This window comes from Nicotiana sylvestris, chromosome 4 (genome assembly GCF_000393655.2).
Source record: "Nicotiana sylvestris chromosome 4, ASM39365v2, whole genome shotgun sequence".
In the NCBI taxonomy this organism is placed as follows: domain Eukaryota; kingdom Viridiplantae; phylum Streptophyta; class Magnoliopsida; order Solanales; family Solanaceae; genus Nicotiana; species Nicotiana sylvestris.
This window is the reverse complement of record NC_091060.1, coordinates 113,189,983-113,212,772: the sequence shown is the minus strand read 5'-3', so window position 1 is coordinate 113,212,772 and position 22,790 is coordinate 113,189,983. Positions and strand designations below refer to the sequence as shown.

The 22,790-nt window shown below is 38.2% G+C and overlaps 1 protein-coding gene, 2 non-coding genes and 4 pseudogenes across 3 annotated transcripts; 6 read left to right on the top strand and 1 right to left on the bottom strand.

Annotated features, from left to right (window-relative positions):
* Positions 1 to 579: 579 nt before the first annotated feature.
* On the bottom strand, positions 580 to 1,056 carry LOC138890019 (uncharacterized). The gene has a single exon (XM_070173370.1). It carries the CDS (start codon positions 1,054 to 1,056, stop codon positions 580 to 582), a length of 477 nt encoding a protein of 158 aa, XP_070029471.1.
* Positions 1,057 to 6,202: 5,146 nt separating this feature from the next.
* On the top strand, positions 6,203 to 6,320 carry LOC138890874 (5S ribosomal RNA; annotated as a pseudogene).
* Positions 6,321 to 6,806: 486 nt separating this feature from the next.
* On the top strand, positions 6,807 to 6,925 carry LOC138890750 (5S ribosomal RNA). The gene has a single exon (XR_011407152.1). It is a non-coding gene; the product is annotated as a 5S ribosomal RNA (ribosomal RNA).
* Positions 6,926 to 7,431: 506 nt separating this feature from the next.
* On the top strand, positions 7,432 to 7,550 carry LOC138890718 (5S ribosomal RNA). The gene has a single exon (XR_011407120.1). It is a non-coding gene; the product is annotated as a 5S ribosomal RNA (ribosomal RNA).
* A 1,860-nt stretch (positions 7,551 to 9,410) lies between these two features.
* Positions 9,411 to 9,528, top strand: LOC138890881 (5S ribosomal RNA; annotated as a pseudogene).
* A 4,629-nt stretch (positions 9,529 to 14,157) lies between these two features.
* Positions 14,158 to 14,275, top strand: LOC138890862 (5S ribosomal RNA; annotated as a pseudogene).
* Positions 14,276 to 14,664: 389 nt separating this feature from the next.
* Positions 14,665 to 14,782, top strand: LOC138890879 (5S ribosomal RNA; annotated as a pseudogene).
* The last annotated feature ends 8,008 nt before the right edge of the window (positions 14,783 to 22,790 follow it).

Here is a 22,790-nt window from a genome sequence, read left to right as displayed (position 1 = left end):
AGCGGGTAGATCGCCCCGACATGAACCCGAACTGATTGTCTGAAATAGACACCATCCTTCGCACTCTTATTTCTACCACTCTCTCCCAGACTTTCATGGTATAACTTAGTAATTTGATACCTCTATAGTTGTTACAACTCTGGATATCACCTTGTTCTTATACAACGGAACCATTGTACTCTATCTCCACTCTTCAAGAATCCTATTAGTCTTGAATATAATATTAAACAACCCAGTAAGCCATTCCAAGCCTGCTCTACCCATACACCTCAAAAGTTCAACCGGAATTTTGTTTGGCCCGGTATCTCTGCCCGTTCTCATCTTTCGTATTACCTCCATGATCTCATCGACCTCAGTGTCCTATAATAACTTAATTCATGGGGACTATCGGCATTCCTTAATTCACCTAGTACAATATCCTAATCCCCTTCTTCATTTAGAAGTTTATGAAGGTAGGTCTGCCATCTCCTCTTAATCTGGTTATCCCCCATCAAAACTGTGTCGTCATCATTTTTTATGAACCTCACTTGGGTCCAAATCCCGAGCCGTCCTCTCTCTCACCTTAGCAAGTCGGAATAACTACTTATCCCCACCTTTGTTCCCTAGTTCCTCATACAGACGAGCAAAACCTGCTGTCTTAGCCTCCGTTACTGCCATCTTCGCCTCCTTCCTAGCTACCTTATACCTCTTACTGTTCGCTCTCTTCTCCTCCTCGCCAGTTCTCCCTACTAACCGTGGGTAAGCCGCCTTATTTTCTTCCACTTTACCTTGGACAACTGCATTCCACCACCAGTCTCCTTTGTGGCCACTGGTGTAGCCCGAAGATATCCCTAACACCTCTCTCGCCACCTTCCTTTTATAGTCCACCGTCGTCGACCATATAGTGTTTGCGTCCCCACTACTTCTCCAAGCTCCCATTGCCGATAACTTTCCTTCCAACTCCTGAGCTTCATCCTTAGTCAAGGCGCCCCACCTAACTCTCGGACGGCCTCGTACTGACCGCTTCTTCCTCCTTATCATAATACTAATGTCCATCACCAAAAACCTATATTGCATTGCAAGGGTCTCACCTGGGATAACCTTGCAATCCTCGCACCACCTTTTGTCGCATCTCCTAAGGAGGAGATAGTCATGGCGCCCCACCTAACTCTCGGGCAGCCTCGTTTACCTCTTCTTCCTCCTTACCTCTTCTGTCGCATATAGGTTTATATTTTGTGTATTCTTTTTTGTTGTCTTTTCGGCTGATCTCATAGCTTTAAGTCTCTATCTTTGTTTTTAGCGTGTATTTTCAGCTCCTAGGGATCCTAGGCGTTTTAGGTTAGCTTCTTTTTATAGGTTTAGCGTTATAGGGCTATATTTAGCTAAAGGTTTTGGGCCTAGGAATTATGGGCTAGATCCGAAAATTAGGCCTAAAAATGAGTTGTTTGAGCCCAAATTTTATTCTTTCCCCGCGAATGAGACTAAAATACGATCTCATTTATTAATTAATCCTACTTAAATAAAATACTATTAAAATAAGACTGACCGTTAAAACAAAACTATTTTTGGTATTTTCATGATTAACAATGACTACAAAATATTAATGAAACTATTTTTTTGTAATTTTCATTTTCTTGTAATATAATAAATTAAAAGAGTCAAAATTAGTTAAAATAGCGATATTAGGCCTAAATTAAATATTTACATGCTAAAATATAAAAAATCTTGGGAAGGGTAAAAAATTACATGTCTACAGCTACCCCTCTTTGATTGGAAATGCGAAGTATTTTCAGACAAAGAACGACTAGACAGGTTTTTTGACCCAACCCTTATTTAGGGAGACCACAAACTAAGAGAAAGGAGAATGTGACCGAGCCCTGGTATCTGAGCTGCCTACATATCCTTGGCTATAAAGGAATCAGGCCACATGTAGTTCAGAAGTGGGTGAGATGATGGAGTATACCGAGGTGGAGAGCCGATCGAGGTGTCATTCCGTCGAGGTTCCGGTCCGTGGTCCTGTTATTATATCAAAATCAAGAAACGAAAAAAGACTAACTAAGCCTGTCAACTATGAGTTACAAAATTCCTATCTATAAGTCTTCTGAAGCTTGTTCTTGAGTCTTGAATGGTTCTTCATGCATACTTTGGATTTGCACCTTAACGCTTGCGAGTTGCAGGTGCTAGTTCATTCTTCTTCAACTTTTCGGATCAAAATCGGACATACCATGCTTGTGACTTCAGTCATGTCTTGAGCAGGTCACATCTTTCATCTACTTTTGCATTTGGATTCACTTTTTGCTGTTCTTTTTCTTTTTTAATCTGGATTGTGACTAACTTCTGTTGATCATCTTGGACTTTTGACTCGCATTCTTGCCGCGAGCTTCTTTTGTTGCTGACTTGAATTGCATTCTGAAGTGAATTCCCTTGTTTTCCAGGAGTAGATGAAAGATGTGAATTCCCTTGTTTGCCGTGAGCTTCTTTTATTCTGGATTGTGGCTAACCTTTCTTTCTTTTTTTTTTCCCTTAATTTCTAGGAGTAGTGTTTCTAAAGAAACTTCTAATGGAAATATAAAAACGCAAAATCTCTTTCTTTTTTTTGGTTTATAATACATTTTTCAAGTACAAAATAAAAGGAAGTACAAAAGACTCGACATTACTGTACAAAACTAGAAGGTAAAAAACGACATAAAAAAACAGACTCAAAACATAAAAATAAAAGTATAACAAAAAATCTCCTTAAGCAACTTCTGAATGAGCGATCCTGACTAGATGGTCCTGGGATGTCTGTCATGCTCAAACTCCGGTAAGTACATCCATACCTGTATGAGACAATTAAAACCAAATAAGGTTAAAGACCTAGGACGCTATGTGAGACAATAACCCTTCCTATTGGACACATGAAAGACATGATTGTGACTATTTTTCTAAAATTAACCTATATGGCTAAAAGTGGCTAAAAATGCAAGATTTGGCTAAGTCCCCGCGAAGCCAAGAACCTAAAACTCACTAAGAAGACCGGGCCCTATGTGGGTTGCCTACGTATCACACCCCAAAAGACGAGAATCAGGTATGCGTAGTTCGGGCAGATTGGATACGGGCGAGAATAAAAAAAACTAATTTAGAGAAAATACATTTTTGTCTTTTTCTTGAAAAACGATGAAACATGTAAAATCAATTTGGATTTTCTTTTCTCTATTTTTTGATTTTTTTTTTGAAAAAATAATGGGAAAGTGCAAAATCTTTTTGGATGTTTTTCATTTTTTGGTCTTTTGTAGAAAAAGCGTGAAAGAAAATTATAATTGGGCCTTACTTGCTTTATTACACTTCAACCTCCTTTTCATTTATCCTCAAACCTCATTGGTCCGCAAAATGACCCTATTATCTTTGAAAATTGCAAAATGTAGCACATAAGATACATCAAGATGGTCTTTTATTTTTGGGGTATACCTGCCCTAGATGGACCCAACCCATGTATTGAGTCCCCAAAGCCAAATGCACATGATTCAAACAAGCATTCCTACTAGGGATCCGGCATGTGGCTGAGTTATTCTACGTTCAAAACCTGAGTATGTTGTTCTATACTTGTGTACCCGAGCGGACAACTCGAGCCCGGGGGGGGGGATGGGAGGGGTACGTACAGGGAACCAAAAGGCCATACAGTTTTGTAACTTGTCCGAGCCTCTTCCTAATTTAAGGTATGACACTAACAAAAAAGAAGTCACGTCAGCATGCACTTTCCCAAAGATGAGAAGAGAAGGTTTCGTAGCAGTTTATATACAGTTCAGATAATTTCAAATCGGTAAAAAGCAACATTTAGCACATTAGGCCCAAACATGTAAATAAAATCAGACAATAAATAAAGCCAAATATAACAATTATTCTAAGCTCGAATTCTTGAACCCTGAACCAGAGATTCTGAGTTCGATCCCCAGTATAGTCGTCAGAGCTGTCACACCTCCTTTTTACTACCCCCGAAAGGGTATAAGAGAGTTTTTCCAATTTAAGTGACGATCAAAATGAGATTATTTATTTAAAATTCAGAGTCATCACTTGGGATAATTTTGGGTGTCCCAAGTCACCGGTTTAAAATCCCGAATCGAGGAAAGATTGACTCTGTTTTATAGTCCGCGAACACAAAAATCTGGGTAAGGAATTCCGTTAACCCGGGAGAAGGTGTTAGGCATTTACGGGTTCCGTGGTTCTAGCACGGTCGCTCAACTATTATTATTGGCCTATTTATTTGATTGTAAAACACTTTTAAACCTATTGTGCATTTTTAACTTTTTAGCCGCTTTTAATATTTCAGGAAATTTCAAGGTTATTTAAAACACATCGTAAGCCCCGCTACATGTAATGCACCCATAGTTCATGACACGTTCTATTTAACCTTGTTGGAAATGAGAATCGGGTCACATGAAATTTACACTCGAGTTTATAACATGTTTATTTCATTATTATTATTGAAAATCATGGCAGGGTCACATGAACTGCACACCCGAGCCCCTTTAATCTAATTTGACGTAGTTCAGTTGATGAATAGAAACCCAATATCTATATTGTGACAATATCATGTTCAGGTATAACAAATTCGAGTAAACATACGAGCAGGTAACTAAATGGGAAAATTCAAAACTATGAAAAAACAACTACACAAATAACGATCATATCACCAAACAAATATTTAACATTAAGCTTGAATAAAACGGATAGAGGATGATAGAATTTGACCTCAATATAGCCAGGAAATTGGTTGTTTCAATGTTTAACACTCAAAATGTGACGAATCGTGGACGGAACCCGAATTAGCACCGGAAACTCAACCAAATACGGATTCAAACCCACACTTTAATCACTATTCACAACCATTTTGGATCGAAATTCATGCCTGAACCGCAAATAAAAATCGAAAGCCAAAACACCAGCTTTATAACCTAGAAGAAAGAGGATTTGAACTTTAAACTCCCAGTAGTTAATTCGTCTCCAAATCCTTTCCAAAATCCTTATTTTAATTAGGTTTTTTAGAGATTTCTTTTTTCAAATCTATTTTTTGGAACTTTCAAATTGCAGAATTTATCCTCTGCTATGTCGTGTGTGCTTTTTGAGAATTTCCGGTGGTGAATTGCATGTGTATTCCGACGATACTGAGGTGGGAATGAGCATGTGTGTATAGGCAGTGCAAGAGTGAGTTGGGTGTCGTTTTCCGACGAGGGGTCGCTAGGCGGATGGAGGATGGTCGCTTTTGGACTGGTTTCCGACAGCTGCTCTTTGGTTTTTCGCTGGTTAGATTTGTTAAAGAAGATGATTTTATAGGGGGGGGGGAGGGGGCGTCTAATTTGATAGAAAATGGTTCTTGCCTTTTCTCAGGTTTAGGTTTATATTTTGTGTATTCTTTTTTGTTCTATTTTCGGTTGATCTCATAGCCTTAGGTCTCTATCTTTGTTTTTAGCGCGTATTTTCAGCTCCTAGGGATCCTAGGCATTTTAGGTTAGCTTCTTTTTATAAGTTTAGGGTTTTAGGGCTATATTTAGGCTAAGGGGTATGGGCTAGATCCGAAAATTAGGCCTAAAATGGGTCGTTTGGGCCTAAATTTTATTCTTTTCCCCCGAATGAGACTAAAAATACGATCTCATTTATTAATTAATCCTACTTAAATAAAATAATATTAAAATAAGACTGACCGTTAAAGTAAAACTATTTTTGGTATTTTCATGATTAAAAATGACTACAAAATATTAATGAAACTATTTTTTTGTAATTTTCATTTTCTTGTAATATAATAAAGTAAAAGAGTCAAAATTAGTTAAAATAGCGATATTAGGCCTAAATTAAATATTTACATGCTAAAATATAAAAATTCTTGGGGTGGATCAAAAATCACATGTCTACATAAAACACGATCTTGCAGGCTTAACACCATTGCACTTGACATGTCACTACGCCTTGGCCTCGAAGCGGCATCCGTAAGACATCTAGTTGCGATGTCATCATTCCATGCGGCCTAGTGTGATAGGCATGCCGGGCCTGCTAATTGTAATATTATGGTCGAGCGCAGCTTGTTGTTATTGGTCAACGCTTTTGCTCGCGAAAAATACTTAAGATCAAAAGAGGAATCGTGTAAAACAGATAAATGAGCGTAAATGTATGTCGTTTTAAGGTTTTACACTTTGGGACCTAAAGCAGAAGGAGGAAAGGTAATAAGGGAATTTAGAGTGCAAGGAATGTCGGATGCGATCATACAAGCACTAACTCATCCGATCCCATCAGAACTCCGATGTTAGGCGTGCTTGGGAGAGAGTAGTACTAGGATGGGTGACCCCTGGGAAATCCTCGTGTTGCATCACACTTTTTGGAAAAATTTATATCTTACTTCTTTTAATATATCGACGGTAGATATAATAAATTTATAAATGAGTTTTAAGAACTGTAAACGATGTTTTATATTTTTTAGAGAAAAATAAAAATAAGGAAAATATTTAAAAGGTAGATATTGTAAATCACAACCTTGTGGGCATAACACCGCTACACTTGACATGTCACTACGCCTTGGCCTCGAAGGCAGCATTCGTAAGACATGTAGTTGCGATATCGTCGTTCCATGCGGCCTAGTGTGATAGGCATGCTGGGCCCTCTAATTGTGATATTATCGTCGAGCACGGCTTGATGTTATTGGTCAACGCTCTTGCCTGCGAAAAATACATAAGATCAAAAGAGGAATCTCGTAAAACGGATAAATGAGTGTAAATGTACGTCGTTTTATGGTTTTCCACTTTGGGACCTAAAGCGGAAGAATGAAAGGTAATAAGGGGATTTTAAGTGCAAGGAATGTCAGATGCGATCATACCAGCTCTAACGCACTGGATCCCATCTGAACTCCAAAGTCAAGGGTGCTTGGGCGAGAGTAGTACTAGGATGGGTGAACCCCTGGGAAGTCCTCGTGTTGCATCCCTCTTTTGGCAAAATTTATATCTTACTTCTTTTAATATATCGACGGTAGATATAATACATTTATAAATGAGTTTTAAGCACTGTAAACGATATTTTTTATTTTTTAGGGAAAAGAAGAAATTTTTTAGGGAAAAATAAAAATAAGGAAAATGTTTAAAAGATAGATATTGTAAATCACGACCTTGTGGGCTTAACACCTTTGCACTTGACATGTCATTACGCTTTGGCATCGAAGGCGGCATCCGTAAGACGTCTATTTGCGATGTCGTTGTTCCATGCGGCCCAGTGTAATAGGCATGCAGGGCCCTCTAATTGTGATATTATCGTCGAGCGTAACTTGTTGTTATTGGTCAATGCTTTTTCCCGCGAAAAATACTTAAGATCAAAAGAGGAATCGCGTAAAACGGATACATGAGCGTAAATGTACGCCGTTTTAAGGTTTCACACTTTGGGACCTAAAGCGGAAAGGGGAAAGGTAATAAGGGAATTTAGAGTGCAAGGAATGTCGGATGCAATCATACCAGCACTAACGCACCGGATCCCATCAGAACTCCGAAATTAAGCGTGCTTGGGCGAGAGTAGTACTAGGATGGATGACCCCCTGGAAAGTCCTCGTGTTGCATCCCTCTTTCTGGAAAAATTTATAGCTTACTTCTTTTAATATATCGGCGGTAGATATAGTAAATTTATAAATGGGTTTTAAGCAATGTAAATGATATTTTTTATTCTTTAGGGGAAAAAAGAATTTTTTTAAGGAAAAATAAAAAAAGGAAAATATTTAAAAGGTAGGTATTATAAATCACGACCTTACGGGCTTAACACCGTTGCACTTAACATGTCACTACGCCTTGTCCTCAAAGGAGGATTGTTGCGACCAAAACACTCACGCAAGTGTACGCGATCGACAAGTAATATAGTAGTAAGTAAAGTATCGTTCCCACGAGGAATTGTGATCAACTTATCGACTGATGTAGACTCAAACAATTATCAATTTATGCTATATTATTACAAAATATTTAAAGAACCAATTTACAACTTACTTAATAATTGCACAATAATTCAACACAAAATTACTACACCAATTTCACAATATGTTTATAACAATTTGGATAAATATATTCCCGGGTCATGGACTTGCTAGAAATTATGCTACTATTTTAGCTTAAAATGGATTTATTGAATTATCCGGGTTATTGATTATAGGGTTAATAATATTCATAAGAATCTTTCGAGTTCTTATGCATCTATTCAAGTTAAACTAATACCTATATGTCTATGGTATTAATATTAGCAAGAATGCATTTACAACTCCTATTTTTCAACCAAGCAAGGCAATTAAGTATAGTTCTATCTTAATTGCGAATCTTTCACCCGATGCCCAGGATCCGGATCTTGCTCTATTTGATTCTATATGCAATCAAGAATTTTCTTTTTCAAGTTTAACTCAAGATTCGTAAATAATATTTTACTGTTAGCTACGCAGTAAAATAATTAGAAGCAGAATCAAATAAACAACCCATAACAATAAATTCAATATCTTCAATCTAAGCTTCAAATAACATAATTATCTAACATCCATGACCCAAGAATACTAGAGTTTTTAGCTACTCATAATCATACAAAAATCAACAATAAAAGTTTTAAACATAATATAAACAAACAAATAGAAGAAAGTTTAGAAGAACTCTTTGAATCCTTGCTCCAAGATGTTGTTCTTCTTCTCCTTTCTTAGCTCCAAGATGAAGCTCCTCCTTCTTCTATGGCTTTTTCTCCATCAAAATCTGATCTCCTTTCTCAATAATGGAGCTTTACTTTATGTAAGTTGAGTGGATCCTCTCAGATTTCCCATTTTGCCCCAAAATAATTGATTTCCCGGACTGGACTAGCGCGGGAGCGCATGACCAGCGCACATCCCGCGCATATCGAGTTTCTTTCTGTCCAAGTCACTGAACTAGTGCGGGAGCGCATGACCAGCGCATGACCAACGCTAGTGGGGTTTTCTCTTGTTAAGATGTTGCTGCTCAACTTTTCGTCATTTGACTCCATTTTTCACTTGATTACCATCATAAATCCTCATTTGTTTATTGAACTCCTGTGAGACATTAAAGTCATGATTAGAGCCAATTTTTTTGCATTATTTGAACATTTACAATAGTAAACCATCCTTAAGTTGAGCTAAAACATAGGCTATATTAAACAATTTAGCCTATTATCAAGGATCCGTAAGACGTCTAGTTGCGATGGTGTCGTTCCATGCAGCCTAGTGTGATAGGCATGCTGGGCCTTCTAATTGTGATATTATCATCGAGCGCGGCTTGTTGTAATTTGTCAACGCTTTTTCCCGCAAAATATACATAAGATCAGAAGAGGAATCGCATAAAATAGATAAATGAGCGTAAATGTACGTCGTTTAAGGTTTTACACTTTGGGACCTAAACCGGAAGGAGCAAAGTTAATAAGGGAATTTAGAGTTCAAGGAATGTCAGATGTGTCATACCAGCACTAACACACCGGATCCCATCAAAACTCCGAAGCTAAACATGCTTGGGCGAGAGTAGTATTAGGAGGGGTGACCCCCGGGGAACTTGCCCGGTATTGAACATTTACAATAGTAAACCATCCTTAAGTTGAGCTAAAACATAGGCTATATTAAACAATTTAGCCTATTATCAACTCCCCACACTTAGCTTATTGCTAGTCCTCGAGCAATCAACTATATTCTCTAGAGAATCCTTCGCTCAACCATTTCCTTTAATGTATTACACCTAGAACAATGTACATGTATCACTCCTAGTAGTGAACAATCCTAAAAGTCAATTCTCAAGTGCCATGCAATATTCACACTTCCTCAAAATACTCTGCACAGAAGTCAAGACTTGCTTTTCTGACACGAATCATATGCCCTCACAATTACATCAACAAAAATCGAGTTCAATCCACCACATTCAATTCATATATTCACATATATCAAGGAAATCACTCACTCTCACAAAAGAGGTCACATGCATGCAATTGGTACCATAAGCTTGCCCTTAATGTAAATCTCTACTAAGGTAGGCTAGCTCGATCCAAAATCAATTAGGACTTTTTCATGGTTGTAATGTGGGCTAAGGGACAGGTAGGATGTATTTAGGAATAGTGACTCAACCCCTAAGCATTTTAACACATCACACGAGCAATTTTCAGCGTAAATTCTTCAACCCACTTCTCTTTCATACACAATATCATCCCACAAATATGGCCTTCTTCTTTAAGCACTCTATTAATTCATTCCCACTAGCTAGAGCAAAACACAATGTAATTATCTCTCCTTTTTTTTTTCTTTTTCTTGTCACTCAATTTCTGCTAGTGGTGTATTCGTTTACAACATAAGTGCACCTTTCATCCTTTTATTGGTTCCACTCAAAAGTCACCCCACACTTATTTCCTTCTTACTTCTTTTAGTGCTCTTCTCACAATTAAAGTGCTTTAAGAGGTAAAATGATCAAAACAATGTCAATTAAGAACAAAAAGGGTATAGGCTTGTAATGCGGGTGCCAAACAAAAAGTCTGAAGGCTCAAAAGGGTTAACTAGGGACAAATTTTATTTTTAATAAGCAATTAAGCTCAAAAAGGTCAAAGAAAGCCTAACATCATTTTTCAAACCGAGCATCACCTCAAATTTCGCTTCAACTCACATACCGGGCAAGTTCTAGACACAAGTACAATACATGGACTACACAAATACTCACCACACATGGCATATGACTCATTCCAGATCAGCTCATCAAGACACTTCATTACGAGCAGTCAATTCAGTAACAAACATACAATTTAAGGCACTTTCCATGAGATTCAACAATTAAGACTAAGCGCGTTACACTCTAGGGTCTATTGTGTTTAGGTGTGTCAACGCTATGGGTTTACTTTTCTATAGATTATAACTCCTTATTTTAGTCTACAAAATAAAAAAAAATATAAAAACAAAAATTAAAAACTACCTATGCCCGGTTCAAGATACACCCTTGGAAAAGAACCGCGGCTTAAAGAAAAACTAAGGGGGAATTGCTACACTAACTAAAAAAAAAAAAATCTTTTTGTCGTTTTCTTTAGACTCACTTCCCTCAAGAAAATTCGTCTAAAAGATCCGTCGTAGGGAAAAGTCTAAGTTTTATACCATTTTCAATTTTTTTTTCACATAAAAAAAATTAATCTTCTAAAATACTACACAACTACGAAGAAAAGAAATAAGAAGCTAAAATACTAAAAAGCTAATTATCAAAAGGAATTCTCCCACCCCACACTTAAAAGAGTGCAATGTCCCCAATGCACAAATAAAGCAAAAATAACAAGGGTGGACAAGAAACTCCCTGAAAGGCCAAAGACCGAAGCACTGGCAGCTCACGGGGTACTCAGACTTCTCCCAAGGATGGTCCTTTGTGCGGGTACCTCACACTAGTTCCAACCAGCTGGCTCGCATTTGCACACTTTCAGTGGCTTTTCTTCTATGCTCATAATCCTACAGCAAATGCTACAAAGGTAGAAAACTAAAATAAACAAAAATAAATAAAAATAAAAGAAAGCAGTAAAGCTGGGTTGCCTCCCAACAAGCGCCTAATTTAACATCGCGGCACGACGTGAACCACTTTTTGCCTCTACTTTGAACTTATAAATTGAACCCCTAACAAGGCATCAAGTCTGTCGCTATGCTTCTTTGGTGGGGCTACAAAGATAACCAGGCCAAGTAATAAATTTTTCACTCGACACTTCTCGGCCTTTGGATGAGGAATGTAATTTTTGCTTTTTGGCACAATAAATTCAAGAATATAGACACTTTCATCCTCACTCTTTGACTTCCCCATAGGGTCAGGTGGCTCGATTACTATCTTACTATCTAAACACAATGTGGAAAAATGATTGGAATGAGGTCTAATGCGCCATAACTCATGAATTTTACTACTATTTACATCCCCATTTATACAAACACTCAATTCTTCTAAAGTAATGTTATCTACTCCCTCACATGACTCTAGAGCACTCTTCTTAACATGGACATCCTCAAGAAAAATATGATCTAATGATTGGTATTCTTGTTTTAGCTCCTCTATTTGGTCTAGAAGATTTTTTTCAGCTTCATACAACTCATCATTAAATTGTTGGGCGTTACATGCATCAACCTTTGCACTCAAATCTAAATCCAAGTTATGCACAACCAAGCCAAAATTATCATTTTTTGTGCAAGCTCATCTCTCTCCTTAGACCAATCTTTCATCATCGTTGTTAGTAAACAACGTCGTTTCGCAGAATCTACTAATCGAGAATATCCGTCCCAATACCAACACTTACTCCCATATTCAAATTCAGGTGTCCAAGAGGTGAGGTCATGACTAGCAAAAAAATACGGGCCATAAAAATCTTTGATTAACCAAGCGTCTTCATCATTAACCTTACCTCTGTATATTTCATCCTCAGATGTCATCCTGAGAGAACTAGAAACATACTAAGAGAAAAATCAAATAGTTATAAAAATAACATATTTACAAAAAGAAAAGAAAATAAACTTGTAAAGATAATAATAAAAGTCTAACCCAGAAGAATAGTTAATGTCTAATTCCCCGGCAACGGCGCCAAAAACTTGTTGCGACCAAAACACTCACGCAAGTGTACGCGATCGACAAGTAATATAGTAGTAAGTAAAGTATCGTTCCCACGAGCAATTGTGATCAACTTATCGACTGATGTAGACTCAAACAATTACCAATTTATGCTATATTATTACAAAATATTTAAAGAACCAATTTACAACTTACTTAATAATTGCACAATAATTCAACACAAAATTACTACACCAATTTCACAATATGTTTATAACAATTTGGATAAATATATTCCCGGGTCATGGACTTGCTAGAAATTATGCTACTATTTTAGCTTAAAATGGATTTATTGAATTATCCGGGTTATTGATTATAGGGTTAATAATATTCATAAGAATCTTTCGAGTTCTTATGCATCTATTCAAGTTAAACTAATACCTATATGTCTATGGTATTAATATTAGCAAGAATGCATTTACAACTCCTATTTTTCAACCAAGCAAGACAATTAAGTATAGTTCTATCTTAATTGAGAATCTTTCACCCGATGCCCAGGATCTGGATCTTGCTCTATTTGATTCTATATGCAATCAAGAATTTCCTTTTTCAAGTTTAACTCAAGATTTATAAATAATATTTCACTGTTAGCTACGCAGTAAAATAATTAGAAGCAGAATCAAATAAACAACCCATAACAATAAATTCAAGATCTTCAATCTAAGCTTCAAATAACATAATTATCTAACATCCATGACCCAAGAATACTAGAGTTTTTAGCTACTCATAATCATACAAAAATCAACAATAAAAGTTTTAAACATAATATAAACAAACAAATAGAAGAAAGTTTAGAAGAACTCTTTGAATCCTTACTCCAAGATGTTGTTCTTCTTCTCCTTTCTTAGCTCCAAGATGAAGCTCCTCCTTCTTCTATGGCTTTTTCTCCATCAAAATCTGATCTCCTTTCTCAATAATGGAGCTTTACTTTATGTAAGTTGAGTGGATCCTCTCAGATTTCCCATTTTGCCCCAAAATAATTGATTTCCCGGACTGGACTAGCGCGGGAGCGCATGACCAGCGCACATCCCGCGCATATCGAGTTTCTTTCTGTCCAAGTCACTGAACTAGTGCGGGAGCGCATGACCAGCGCATGACCAACGCTAGTGGGGTTTTCTCTTGTTAAGATGTTGCTGCTCAACTTTTCGTCATTTGACTCCATTTTTCACTTGATTACCATCATAAATCTTCATTTGTTTATTGAACTCCTGTGAGACATTAAAGTCATGATTAGAGCCAATTGTTTTGCATTATTTGAACATTTACAATAGTAAACCATCCTTAAGTTGAGCTAAAACATAGGCTATATTAAACAATTTAGCCTATTATCAAGGATCCGTAAGACGTCTAGTTGCGATGGTGTCGTTCCATGCAGCCTAGTATGATAGGCATGCTGGGCCTTCTAATTGTGATATTATTATCGAGCACGGCTTGTTGTAATTTTTCAACGCTTTTTCCCGCGAAATATACATAAGATCAGAAGAGGAATCGCATAAAATAGATAAATGAGCGTAAATGTACGTCGTTTAAGGTTTTACACTTTGGTACCTAAACCGGAAGGAGCAAAGTTAATATGGGAATTTAGAGTTCAAGGAATGTCAGATGTGTCATACCAGCACTAACACACCGGATCCCATCAAAACTCCGAAGCTAAACATGCTTGGGCGAGAGTAGTATTAGGAGGGGTGACCCCCGGGGAAGTCCTCGTGTTGCATCCCACTTTTTTGGCTAAATTTATATCTTACTTCTTTTAATATATCAAAAGTATATATAGTAAATTCATAAATGAGTTTTAAGCAATTTATATCTTACGATTTTTACGCCTTGCCCTCAAAGGAGGCATCCGTAAGACGTCTAGTTGCGATAGCGTTATTCCATGCGGCCTAGTGTGATAGGCATGCCAGGCCTTCTAATTGTGATATTATCATCGAGCGCGGCTTGTTGTTATTGGTCAACGCTTTTTCCACCAAAAGATATATAAGATAAGAAGAGGAATCGCGTAAAACGAATAAATGAGCGTAAATGAACGTTGTTTAAGGTTTTACGCTTTAGGACCTATAGCGGAAGGAGGAAAGGTAATAAGGGAATTTAGAGTGCAAGGAATGTTGGATGCTATCATACAAGCACTAACGCACCGGATCCCATCAGAACTTTAAAGTTAAGCAAGCTGGGAGAGAGTAGTACTAGGATGGGTGACTCCTTGGGAAGTCATCGTGTTGCATCACTCTTTTTGGCAAAACTTATATCTTACTTCTTTATATATATCGACGGTAGATATAATAAATTAATAAATGAGTTTTAAGCAATGTAAATGGTGTTTTTTTACATGAAATAATAATTTTTTTAAAATAAAATAATTACGGAAAAAAATAAGGAATATATTTAAAAGGTAGGTGTCACGCCCCTTTTTTCCCTCCGTGGAGAGGCTTTCCGGGTCTCGACATTCATGGGGTATAATGACTCATTTCCTTTTGGGAATTGGGTATTTGAAGAGTCTTCACCTAATGATTTTTAGGTGCGTTAGGGCACCTATAAGATTTAACTACAACTATGTTTTGATAACCAGAGATAGGGTAAGAGGTTAAAATTATCCTAAGGGAAATGTGTTAGGCACCCCTCAGGATCCACTAATGTGGTTCCCGGCCAGATAGTTTTTGTGAATTTATGCAATTAGCAAGTAGACAAATAAGGCTCAAGTAAGAGGGGATTTAAGTTTGAATACACAAGCGTTTGAAAACAATTATTAAAAGTCAAAATTTTGAAAAAAAGTTATAATTTAAACATGCTTGTGAATGTAAGAGGGGTCCTAGATTTGTTTGTAATATGTATTACATCAATGCAATACCCGGTATGACATTCCTCAGAAGAGGGGATATACGTGGTATTGACGCACCGGTCATCATATCCATTTCGACCCTCCCCACTCCATGAAGGTATTAAAGTGAGGATTGGTCTCGACCTCTATTGCGTGCTGTTACCCGTTCCATTCCTATCAGTCCCGGAGGAATTTAGGACTACTATTCCTATAAAAGGGAGGTTTTAGGCTGACTCTTAGGTTTAAAGGCAAAAGGCTAAGGTGACATACAAAAACACGTAGGACTGTATTTAAAGGGGAATCATGTAAGCAGTTAGAAGGCTCATGCATACCTCCACAAATAATGCATATAAATAGCACGACTTAGACACAGTTAAGGTCTGAATTTTAAAATCCTAAAGCAGGGTGTTTGAGTCAGAACCAGATTAATTATATAACTCAGAAAAGAAGTCCGAATCAGGCATGCCTGCTGGTTGTAGCAATTGATAATTTACAAAGGCAATTCCAGTTTTTGTTTAAGTAATTACCTAAGGCTTGCCTAGGCATAAATAGTAATCAGTAATTATTCAGAATCATTAAGGAATTTGGAGATTATTATTATTACCTAAAACATGTTGTTCTAGGTGTTCAACATATAAAATTAAGGCTAGTTGGTTGTAAAGACTAAGTAGAATCGCTTTATTCCTTTTACGCATTCATAGTTAGCCTAAGTGTGCTTAAGATAATATAAATGAAATCCTAAAGACATGGTATCTAATGTGGAGAATGATGTATATACAGAATCCTAAACAGGATTTCTATATGCTCAAGTATTACGGCGTTTAAAACATGATTTCCAAAATATGCATAGATGATATGTTTGTTAACCTAAAATAGGATCTCTAAGTGTACATGGCAGTAGAAACATGATTGTAGAAACAATGATTATTAACACATTTAGCGCATGAATTTCGAAGTGATATGATAGCGAAATGGACATCCTGAAAATAGTAAGTGTAAATCCTGAGGAGCATGATCTCTAATGCATGAGATGAGTCCTAAGCATGGATTCTATTACGCAAGTAGAAATGTAAACCTAGCACATTCTTTCTACCCTTTTGATAGCTAAAAAATGCATATTTCTCAGCCCTTTTCACTAGCCAACCCCATACTTGTTTACAAGTTTCTACAGACCAAATGATTGAATTACAAAATAAGTGCAGGAATAAGAAATTACAACCAAAGGAAGCCTGATCTTGACTTTCTCTCTGAGTTATGTAATGAACCACTTCAATGCCAATATTTTTCCATGGCCTTTCTTATACCTGGGTGTGTTAGTGTTCCCTAAGGTCTTCAAGGGATCCCGGGCAGTGCTCACACCCAGATTTGCATAACCAGACAGAATGAGTGCAGTGTGGAAGGGCCAGCTCTTATGTGTCCAAGTTCAGAGGGAGCTCAAGTGTCCCAAGGTAAGGCTCAAACAAGAGGGGCAGAACTTAAATTCTAAGAATATAGTAGAAGTGCAGAACACATGTTGAAAGAGAGTTTGTTTTAAAAAAACTGGGTTGAAAGTTAATCAGTAACAGAGGTGATTTGAAAGCAATTGTAGTAGTAAAACTTAAAACTACACAGAATCAGTAGTTATACAGGGGGGGGGGGGGGGGGTCAAGGGAGCTTGGGGATACACTTATTTGTAAGCACATGACCCCAACAAGGGTCTGGTTTGGACATGCACAACAATAGCTGATACTGTCATGATCACAGACCAGCCAAAAGAACACAAACAAATTGGAGTGGATAGGGGTTTGGGATTCATAAGATAGCAAGTGCGTAATAAGTGACTGACAGAGTATGCCTTGAAACACACATAGGGGAGTGCATTAAAGGGTAATGGGAAACATTATAGCATGCTGGTAAAGTAACTTGATAGTAGAACCACAGGTTGAAGTAGACAAGAATAAGAGAAATTGGAACAATTAAAGAAACATATTGTTGTTGAAACTTTTAAAATTAACTAGGACATACCAGTAGAGAAAACGCAAGGTGCAGAAAGGTAAAGCAAGAAGGATTCCACAGTCTAGCCTTGGCTTTTAGCCGGCTAAACAAAGCAATAACACAAGTAGTAGTAAAGAAAGAGAGAGTTTTGAGTGTGTGAGTGTGTTTAAAGAAAATAGGGTATGGTATTTATAGCTTTGAAAATGAGTAAAAAATAAGGTAACAAGTAAGGTTTTATCACAGGCATGCAAATAATCACAATCAGAATCAATTAACACAAGTACTTCCCTTTAATGTTGTCTTTGGACGGTTAGGATGACATCTTTAGACTATGAATGTTGTCTTTGGATGGTTAGGATGACGTCTTTAGACCATGATGTCCTAGGCCATGAAGCGTATGATAAAGGATTCGCAGGCCATGAAATGATGCTCTCGGGCTATGAGGATGGTGCTTTCGAACCATGATGCCTTTGAATAATGATATGAAAGAGATTGAAAGGGATCCTCAGGCCATGACACGATGTTTTTGGGCTATGAAGATGGTGCCTCTGAACGATGATGCCTTTGGATGAGTTGGCGATATTTCAACCTATAAAGGATGTAGTAGTATGATGGGGATAAGACAGAGCTTAGTCTTGTCAATTGAAGGGCAAAGCTTAGCTCGTAAGAAAAGCGGGATAAATAGTGCTTGAGATGGTGCTTAGTTTCGAAGAAAATGAGAGGCAGAGCTTAGCCTTAGAAGGCAGAATGATAGCCTTATGCAAAGATGCGAATGCAGATGGAGGTAGAGCTTAACCTCGGAAGGCAGAATGGTAGCCTTATGCAAGAACGCAGATGGAGACAACGTTTAGTCTCGGAAGGCAGAATGGTAGCCTTATGCAAGAATGCAGATGGAGATAGCATTTAGTCTCGTAAGGAAGAATGGTAGCCTTATGCAGATTGGAAGGCAGAATGGTAGCCTTATGCAATGAGAATGTAGATGGAGGTAGGGCTTAACCTCGGAAGGCAGAATAGTAGCCTTATACAATTCAAATGCAGGCGGAGATAGCGTTTAGTCTCGGAAGGTAGCCTTATGCAAATAGGAAGGCAGAATAGTAGCCTTGTGCAAGAAATAAAATAACAAATGATAGTCGAGTTTTCTTAGCTGATAGCAGATTGCAGCGTTATGATTACTGGGAGCATTGTGACTACGAAGCATTACTGGTATGTACTGATAGACAATATAGGTAAGTGCAACGGTTTGGAGAGTCATACTCATGGGCATAGAGTAAGTTTAATGATTTTGCAATCCTAATGCCTATATCCAAAGAAAAATCGTGAGTTTTTTAGGGGGGGGGGGAGGTCAGTTCGTATCCCCCGTTGGCTTTGCTTAACCTGCTTGGCTTTGATTTGGTGATACTATATGTATCATTGGGGTAGCGTTGCTAAACAAAGCAGTTTCGATAATAAACATGCGTGATTTTTGTAAAAGTATGACATAAGTGTACAGTTAAAAATAGCTTTTAGATGAACCGACGACTGTGACATGGCTCAGGACATTGCAACCTCTCTAGCTATGGAATTTTGAGGGGCCCCCCTCAAAATTCTGCCCCAATTTAATCGGTTGAGGTTTCTGACTATTGCTTGTGCGACGATCAGCTGAAGTTCCTTCGAAATTTTGAGGGTCCTCCTCAAAATTCTGCCCCAGTTTCCAATTGCGGGGAGAAATGAAATTTTTATTAAATTGTGACCAAACCCGTATCCCCTCTTAAATGGGAATCATATCAGGAGTAGTTCAATTATATCATATAAGGAAAGCATAATCGATTACACATAGTAACGCTTGACTGCATCTGAATTGATCGGCTTCGGCCAGACTTCTTTGTCCATTTCTGCAAGTATGAGGGCTCTGCCTGTCAGAACCCAGTGAACCATGTATGGACCCTGCCAATTGGGAGAGAAATTCCTTTTAGCTTCATCTTGATGCGGAAAAATTTTCTTTAACACCAGCTGCCCCGGTGTGAACTGTATTGGCTTTACTTTCTTGTTGAAGGCTCTGGACATTCTGTTATGATAGAGTTGACCATCGCAAACTGCATTAATCCTCTTTTCTTCTATAAGGGCTAGTTACTCATAACAACTTTTTACCCACTCTGCATCATCGAGCTCAACTTCTTGTATGATCCTTAGGGAAGGAATTTCTATCTCGGCGAGAATGACAGCCTTTGTAGCGTAAACCAGCATATAGGGGGTTGCCCCAGTTAATGTGCAGACTGTGGTGCAATACCCCAATAGAGCAAATGATAACTTCTCGTGCCACTGTTTATGCTTTTCTATCATTTTCCTAAATATCTTCTTGATATTCTTGTTGGCGGCTTCTACAACTCCATTCATTTGTGGCCTGTAGGCTGTGGAATTCTTGTGTCTGATCTTGAAAGTTTCACACATAGCTTTTGTCAAGTCGCTGTTGAGGTTGGAGCCATTATCAATAATGATTGACTCTAGAATTCCAAATCGACAAACAATGCGGTCGCGGACAAAGTCTGCCATGACTTTCTTAGTTACTACTTTGTAAGATGCTGCTTTGACCCACTTTGTGAAATAGTCTATGTCTACTAGGATAAACCTATGTCCATTGGAAGCGGCAGGCTCGATTGGTCCAATAACATCCATCCTTCAAGTGGCGAACGACTATGGTGAGCTTGTTGCATTAAGCCCATTTGGAGGTACCTTTATCATGTTTGCATGTATCTGACAGTGGTTGCATTTCCGGACATACTGGATGCAGTCCGTTTCCATAGTCATCCAAATGTAACCATCTCGGAGTATCTTCTTTGCTAAGACAAAACCATTCATAAGTGGACTGTAGGTCCCAGTATGATTTTACTCTAGCAGCTTGGATGCTTCCTTTGCGTCAACACATCTTAATAGTTCCAAATCATGAGTCCTCCTATACAAGATTCCTCTGCTATGAAAGAAGTTGTTGGACAATCTCCGAAGTGTGCGTTTTTGAATAGGATTATCAAGCTCCGAGTACTCTCCTTTTGCCAAATATTCCTTGATATCATGAAACCAAGGCTTTCCGTTTGCCTCCTCCTCAACATGGGCACAATAAGCTAGATGATCATGGATTTTCACTTGAATGGGATCAATGAAATTCTTGTATGGATGCTGTATCATAGATGATAGGGTAGACAATGCATCGGCGATCATTCTGGACTCTAGGAACATGCTAGAATTCTGTCTTTGTGAACCTCTTTCTCAATACCCGTACATGATGCAGATACGGGAGTATGTTGGAGTTCTTGGTTGCCCATTCTTCTCGTACCTGATATATAAGTAAGTCTGAATCTCCAATTACTAGCAGCTCTTGAAGTTCATGTCAATGGCCATTTTGAGTCTTAAGATGCAGGCTTCATAGTCAGCCATATTGTTAGTGCATGGGAACCTAAGTTTGGTCGACACCGGATAATGCTGACAGGTTCCTACTACTAGGACTACTCCTATGCCCACTCCTTTGAAGTTTGTCGCTCCATCGAAGAACATTGTCCAACCCTTATAGGATTCTGCGATGTCTTCTCCTATGAATGATACCTCTTCGTCAGGAAAATATGTTTTTAGGGGTTCGTATTCTCCATCCACGGGATTCTCAGCGAGGTGCTCTATCAGTGCTTGCCCGTGACCGCTTTCTGAGTTACGTAAACAATGTCGAACTCACTCAACATGATTTGCCACTTGGCTAGCTTGCCGGTGGGCATGAGCTTCTGAACAATATACTTCAATGGATCCATTCTCGATATGAGATATGTAGTATAGGCGCAGAAGTAATGTCTTAGCTTCTGAGCTACCTAAATCAAAGCACAACACGTGCGTTCTAATAGAGAATACCGGGCCTCGTACGGGGTGAACTTCTTACTAAGATAATAAATGGCTTGTTCCTTCCTCCCTGTTTCATCATGCTGCCCAGAACACAGCCGAAAGTTATATCCAACACTGCAAGGTAGAGTAATAAGGGTCTACCTGGCTCGGGTAGGACTAAGACTGGTGGTATTGACAAGTACTCTTTGATTTTGTCGAATGCCTTTTGCCAGTCATCGGTCCATTTGGTAGCGGTGTCCTTCTTTAACATTTTAAAGATTGGCTCATAGATAATTGTAGATTGTGTTATGAATCGGCTGATGTAGTTAAGCCTTCCCAAGAAACTCATCACATCCTTCTTGTTCTTTGACGATGGTAGTTCTTGAATGGCTTTGACTTTCAACGGATCTAGTTCTATTCCTCAGTGGCTCACAATAAACCCAAGCAATTTCCCAGCAGGAACCCCAAATGCGTACTTTGCGGGGTTTAGTTTCAGGCTGTACCTCCGTAGTCTATTGAAGAACTTCCTCAGATCTTCCATGTGGTCAGTGGCCTTCTTGGATTTGATGATAACATCATCCACATATACTTCTATATCCTTGTGTATCATATCATGGAATATGGTAGTCATGGCCCTCATGTAGGTGGCCCCTGCATTCTTTAGGCCGAATGGCATCATCTTATAACAGTACACTCCCCATGGAGTAATGAAAGCCATTTTCTTAGCATCTTCCTCATCCATCTAGATCTGATGACAACCAGTAAAGCAATCTATGAATGACTGTAGCTCATGCTTGGTGCAATTGTCAATCAGAATGTGTATATTTGGCAAAGAGAAGTCGTCTTTCGAGCTGGCTCGGTTGAGATCCCGGTAGTCAACATAGACTCTGACCTTCCCATCCTTCTTTGGCACTGGCACAATGTTGGCTAACCATGTCGGGTATTCTACTACCCTGAGAACCTTAGCTTTGACCTGCTTGGTGACTTCTTCCTTAATCTTCAAACTCATATCAGGTTTGAACTTTCTGAGCTTTTGCTTTACCGGTGGTCACATTGGATCGGTTGGCAGTTTGTGAGTCACAATAGACGTACTCATACCAGTCATGTCATCATACGACCAGGCGAATATGTCCTCATATTCTTTTAGAAATTTTGTGTATTCTTTCTTTTTTGATGGCGATAGGTGAATGCTGATTCGTGTTTCCCTAACATTTTCTGCATCTCCCAAGTTGACAATTTCGGTCTCGTCCAGGTTAGACTTAGGTCTGTTCTTAAAGTTCTCAACTTCTTTGACAATCTCGTTAGGTATGTCATCTTCCTCTGAATCAATGTCTATTTGTTGCATTGTCTCATTGCATGTCACATTCGTTGGTCCATCAAGATAAGTAATAGTAATGCTGTATTGGTAAAGTAATGGGAGATAGAAAAAAATACTAAATCATAAGAAAAATAAACATGATTTTGATAAATTGAATAACTGGTTTGAACATCGAAGATCTTATTGCGGGAATTGAAAATGCGAAAAGAAAATCATTTAGTAAATAAAAACAATGAATGATGCTTGTTTTAGCCTTGCTACCCCGAGGTTAATCGGGCTTTGGTTTATC